This window comes from Salvelinus sp. IW2-2015, unplaced genomic scaffold (assembly GCF_002910315.2).
Source record: "Salvelinus sp. IW2-2015 unplaced genomic scaffold, ASM291031v2 Un_scaffold864, whole genome shotgun sequence".
Lineage (NCBI taxonomy): Eukaryota > Metazoa > Chordata > Actinopteri > Salmoniformes > Salmonidae > Salvelinus > Salvelinus sp. IW2-2015.
The window spans coordinates 318,306-324,116 of NW_019942633.1; the positions used below are offsets into that span (position 1 = coordinate 318,306).

General features: G+C 48.0%; 1 protein-coding gene across 1 annotated transcript; it reads right to left on the reverse strand.

The window, feature by feature from the left end:
- Window positions 1-687: 687 nt before the first annotated feature.
- On the reverse strand, window positions 688-1,907 carry LOC112069041 (POC1 centriolar protein homolog B-like). Its single transcript, XM_024136298.2, has 2 exons — window positions 1,222-1,907; window positions 688-975 (listed from the first exon to the last, which is right to left on the reverse strand). Exons 1-2 carry the CDS (start codon window positions 1,534-1,536, stop codon window positions 802-804), a joined length of 489 nt encoding a protein of 162 aa, XP_023992066.1. The 5' UTR covers window positions 1,537-1,907; the 3' UTR covers window positions 688-801.
- Window positions 1,908-5,811: the final 3,904 nt, after the last annotated feature.

Consider the following 5,811-nt stretch of genomic DNA (forward strand, 5'->3'; position numbering starts at 1 on the left):
ATTTGCAAAAATGTCTAAACTTGTTTTTGCTTTGTCATTATGAGGTAGTGTGTGTGTAAATTGATGAGGGAAAAAAACAATCCATTTTAAAATATGGCTGTAATGTAACAAAATGTGGAAAAAGTGAAGGGGTCTGAATACTTTCCAAATGCACTGTAGATAGATATGGAGATGAACACACATTTATTGTACATGTATTTATAAAGAGGGGCCAGTCCAGTGTATCYACATCTTTGACTGTCACTGGAAAAGTCAACAAGACCACTGGCTTCACAGAGGAACTGACACGGACTGTATACTTGTAGATTCTGCTGCTACTGCTTGCCATTTGAGGTCTAGGGAAGGTTACTGTAAAGCACTTTGTGTGGAAAAGCCCATGATCTTGGTCGATGGACCATGAAACAGAGTGAGTTTTGGATACTTGTGGGCTTTTATAGAGCAACTGCTGATGTAAAAATGACACATATGGAGACATGCCAGTGCAATATGTTCAATTTATTTAGTTCATAGTATGAAAGGGAACGCATGAGAAAATATGCCGTACACTATACAACAGTGGGGGTATATGGTCATACACACACACAGGCGCTTCATCAGCACATGACATAATGCATAGATTCTACTAATAAATGCTAGTACAAGAACCCATAGCGCCAACACACACACACCACACCACACACCAACCACACACACACACACACACACACACAACACACACACACACACACACACCAACACACACACACACAGGACCAAGTCAAAGGGAGGAGTGTGAGTCTGTGGAGAGGGAGGTGGGTGACCTTAGGCTGAGGCGACAGGGGATCCGCTCTCACCTTCCCTCTCTTCCTCCACCCTCTCTCCCCTTCGGTCCTTCTCCTCCCCGCGCACCTGCAGCAGGATCTGACTCTGGTTGAATAAACACTCCTTCAGTTTGTCCTCCGTCAGGGTGAGACGTTCTTCCAACACAGAGACAGTCTATGGGTTAGGAGAGGATCACACACCAGTTTTAGACTARAAGTCTTTCACGACAATGTCAACACATCACTCACTTCAACTTCTGTCTACATCTAACTCTGTATCATCTGCTGTTCTTTCATAAACATTACAATTGAGTTGCCAGATTGGGAAGGAAGGGGAAGTATTTTACGGTTGCCAGATTGGGTTGAAATGAAGTGGTTTAGCCAGGGCTGCCAGATTTGGATGAAGAGTTAAGGGACTGACCTGAGTGAGGACGTCAAGCTGCTGAACGATGCGTTCCAGGGTGCTGCTGAAGTTCATGGGGAGGTCTAAGCGCATCTCCAGAGGGTACGTCATCCCCTGTTCCCACTCCTCCTCCCTCCTGCCTCTCATCTGCCCGGACTGGGACCCAGATGTCGAACCCTGTCCACTACTGTGACAGTCTTCATTGGGGTTGAGGCTGGTACTGGCAATCCGCCGTGCTGGCAAATTGTTTGCATGGCCGTTGACAGCCTTGAAAGAAAGAGGGGAGGGTGAATGCAACAGCTGACCAGGTTTGATTGATTTTGAAGTGAACATTAACTTTAAGGACCTCACAACGGAATTTTAGGGAAAGCATTGCAACTTATAACTCAATGGTTTTACTTGGTGCGGGGACTTTTGACCTGAACCTCACAACAGGCAACCGTAAGGTCTGTGGTTCTGTAGACGTCATGTGAGAGGGCTATTAACCAGGTAGAGACTGGTTTTATGAGACAACTTAATCGAGCCAGCTTCATCAACAACCCATTGACAATACGCAGACCAGACCAGCCAGCTTCATCAACAACCCATTGACAATACGCAGCCAACAAGCCAGCTTCATCAACAACCCATTGACAATACGCAGACCAGACCAGGCCAGCTTCATCACAACCCATTGACAATACGCAGACCAGACCAGCCAGCTTCATCAACACCCATTGACAATACGCAGACCAGACCAGCCAGCTTCAACATCAACAACCCATTGGACAATCAACGCAGACCAGACCAGCCAGCTTCATCAACAACCCAATTGACATACGCAGACAGACCAGCCCAAGCTTCATCAACAACCCATTGACAATACGCAGACCAGACAGCCAGCTTCATGCCAACAGTACCCCTTGACACAAACGGAGACAGATTCAGCCAGCTTCATCACACACCATTTGACAACACGCAGACCGAGACCAGCCAGCTTCATCAACACACCCATTGACACAGCGCAGACCAGACCAGCCAGGCTTCATCAACAACCCGATTGACAACCACGCAGACCAGCACCAGGCCAGCTTCAATAACAATCGCCCATTGAACAAGTACGCAGACCAGACCAGCCAGTTCATCAACCACCCATTGAGCAAATACGCGACCAGACCAGCCAGCTTTCATCAACAACCGCATTGACCAACACGCAGACCCAGACAGACCAGCTCAGTCAACAACCCATTTGGCAATCGCAGACCAACCAGAGCCAGTTCATCAACTAGACCATTGACAGCTCGCAGACGACGCCAGCTTATGCACTGCAAAGCAGGATCATGTTCACGAGTAGCTGCCCTGCCGCTCATGAAACAAATTACTACATATCATTGAGACAGGCAAATCTAATGGTCAAGAAGCCCAACAGACATAATATTTGAATAAAATATTACCATTTCAAAAAACCTTGTTTAACATTTGTAATACGATCATGTACATTTGGTGTACAGAAACATTAGGAACACACTGCTCTTACATGACGACTGACCAGGTGAAAGCTATGATCCCTAATTAAGAAGGTCAACTTGTTAATCTTCACTGTCAATTCATGTGTAGATTTGAAAAGGGGTGATCGAGCAATACAAATATTGACGTGCCTTTGAACCGGGTATGGGTTGTAGGTGCCGGGCGCCCAGTTTGAGTGTGTCCCAGAACGTGCAACGTTGCCTTGCGTTTTTCCAACACTCAACAGTTTCCTGTGTATATCAAGAATGGTCCACCACTCAAAGGACAATGCGCCACTTTGACAACCTGTGGGAAGCACAGGTAACAACTCAAATTAAGGAAGGTGGTTCCTAAATATTTTTGTAGACTCAGGGGTCTCTCTCTCTATTAATGTGGGGAATACATTGGAACAGATTTCCAAAATAAAAATAACAAACTGATTTGCTGGTGTTTTTACAGTCTTTTTCCAACAAAAAACAATTAACAGTGTAACCTTTTTGCTCAGAAAAGTTGGGGGGTGCCAGAATAAAATCACCCATGGGCTGGCCATTTTGGGAAGCCCTTGACTGCGCAGTTGGGAAGCCCTGAACTGCTGCCAGTTGGGAAGCCCTGACTGCTGCCAGGTTGGAAAGCCCTGACTGCTGCCATGTTGGAAAAGCCCCTGACTGCTGCCAGTTGGAGCAAGCCTGACTGCTGCCAGTTGGGAAGCCCTGACTGCTTGCCAAAGTTGGGTACGCCGATGCTCCATGGAGCCCTGACTGTGCAGTTTGGGAAGCCCTGACGCTGGCCAGTTGAAAGCCCTGACTGCTGCCAGTTGGGAAGCCCTGACTGCTGCCAGTTGGGAAGCCCTGACTGCTGCCAGTTGGGAAGCCCTGACTGCTGCCAGATGTGAAGCCCTGACATAGAGGAGGTGGTTACAACCGTAATGCTAATGACAAAACATGGCAAATGTGTTAGTTCATGAATCCTATAAGCTGTAAAGCCTAGCCAGTCTCTCCCGCTCACTCGCCCCTCCCGCTCTACATCCCTCCCTCTGGCCAATAATGTTTTTACAGTAGAGGAAAGGAGACGGTGAGAGGAGAGAGACTGTGCCCAAGAAGGCMAAGGTAACATGTCTAAAAGACTATCACCCCCACATAGCACTCACGTCCGTAGCCATGAAATGCTTTGAAAGGCTGGTCATGGCTCACATCAACACCATCATCCCAGAAACCTGGACCCACTCCAAATCGCCCCAACAGATCCACAGATACACTCCACACTGCCCTCTCCCACCTGGACAAGAGGAACACCTACGTGAGAATGCTGTTCATTGACTACAGCTCAGCGTTCAATACAATAGTGCCCTCCAAGCTCATCACTAAGCTCAGGACCCTGGGACTGAACACCTCCCTCTGCAACTGGATCCTGGACTTCCTAATGGGCCGCACACAGGTGGTAAAGGTTAGCAACAACACATCCGCCACGCTGACCTTCAACACAGGGGCCTCTCGGGGGTGCGTGCTTAGTCCCCTCCAGTACTCCCTGTTCACCCACGACTGCGTGGCTACGCACGACTCCAACACCATTATTTAGCTTAATGACGACACGACGGTGGTAGGCCTGATCACGGACGACGATGAGACCGCCTATAGCGATAGAGGTCAGTGACCTGGCAGTGTGGTGCCAGGAYAATAACYTCTCCCTCAACGTCAACAAGACAACAGAGTTGATCGTGGACTACTGGAAAGGGAGGGCTGAGCACGCCCTCAATTACCTCCTGCACATCAACTCTGTGCTGGTACCCGTGTATATAGCCAAGTTATAGATACTCATTGAGTATTTATTCCTTGTGTTATTATTTTTCTATATTTTTATCTGCATTGTTGGTAATGGCCTGTAAGTAAGCATTTTGCTGTTAGTCTACAGCATGTGACAAATGACATTTTATTTGTTAACTTGAGCGGTTATGACCTGAGAGACTTGGGGAGTAGGACTCATCGTATTGGCTTGCTCCTGAAAAAACAGTTAACAGAGTTGGARAACTTTCCTACATATTCTGAGACCAAATCCATACCTCCTGAAGCAAGATAAACAATAGAAACTAGCTGAAGCCCGTCCTTAGAGACAGTAAATCATTGAATATCATACATTTTATTCAAAAGGAATTTCATTATTCAAAGCAGGCTCACAACCCAAGACCATGCAGACAGACAGACAAGGATCAACACGATCTACAATGTTGCTCCAACACACAGACTTCAGATCACTGCTAGTACACAGACAAAGATACAGACAAAGATACAGACAAGATGTGTCCCTGTGCTCCAACTGCCCCATACAATACACAGACAAAAACAACGTGCTAGCGAGCTTCCTGGGCAGGGTAAGGGAGGTACAGGGGCGAGGAGATAGAGATTAAAAAAGAGAAGGAATGAGACAAGAGGAGAGGAAGGAGGTGGTGAGTGGGGGCTTAATGCATGGAGGAATCGATTCCTGCCTTGTTTCCTGTGCACTTACATCAAAGAGTCTGGGAGGGGGGGGCACAAAGATGAAGGCGAAAGAGAAGACGGGTGGAGTCAGAGTCTGGGTTGCTGGCATTAATGACAAAACAGATTGATTGCCATTTCTTCAGGGAGGGTCAGAGGAGAGAACGGATGGCGTGGCAGGCTCTGGGTTTGCTGAGCATTAGGAAACACAAAGATTGTTTCGCCAGGGAGGGTCAGAGAGAGACGGATGGAGTCAGGTGCTGGGTCTGCTGAGGCGGCATTAATGCACCACAACAGATGTGTGCGCAGGGAAGGGTCAGAGAGAGAAGGTGGAGTCAGGATCTGGGTCCCTGCTGAGCCTTAATGAAACTAAGTGTTTGCCTCAGGGACGGGTCAAGAGGAGAACGGATGGAGTCAAGGTCTGGGTCTGCTGGGCATTTAATGAACACAACAAGAATGTTGCCAGAATGCGGCCCAGGGAGGGTCAGAGAGAGAGCTGGATGGTGTAGGTCTGCGGTCTGGGCTGGAGGCCAGCTATATACGTGCGCCACTAGATGCTTGCGCCAGTGGAACAAGGCTGTGGCAGACGAGAGACGATGTGCAGATCGTAGGCGCATTCTTCGGGTCCTGCTGGGCATTTAAACGTGGACACAAA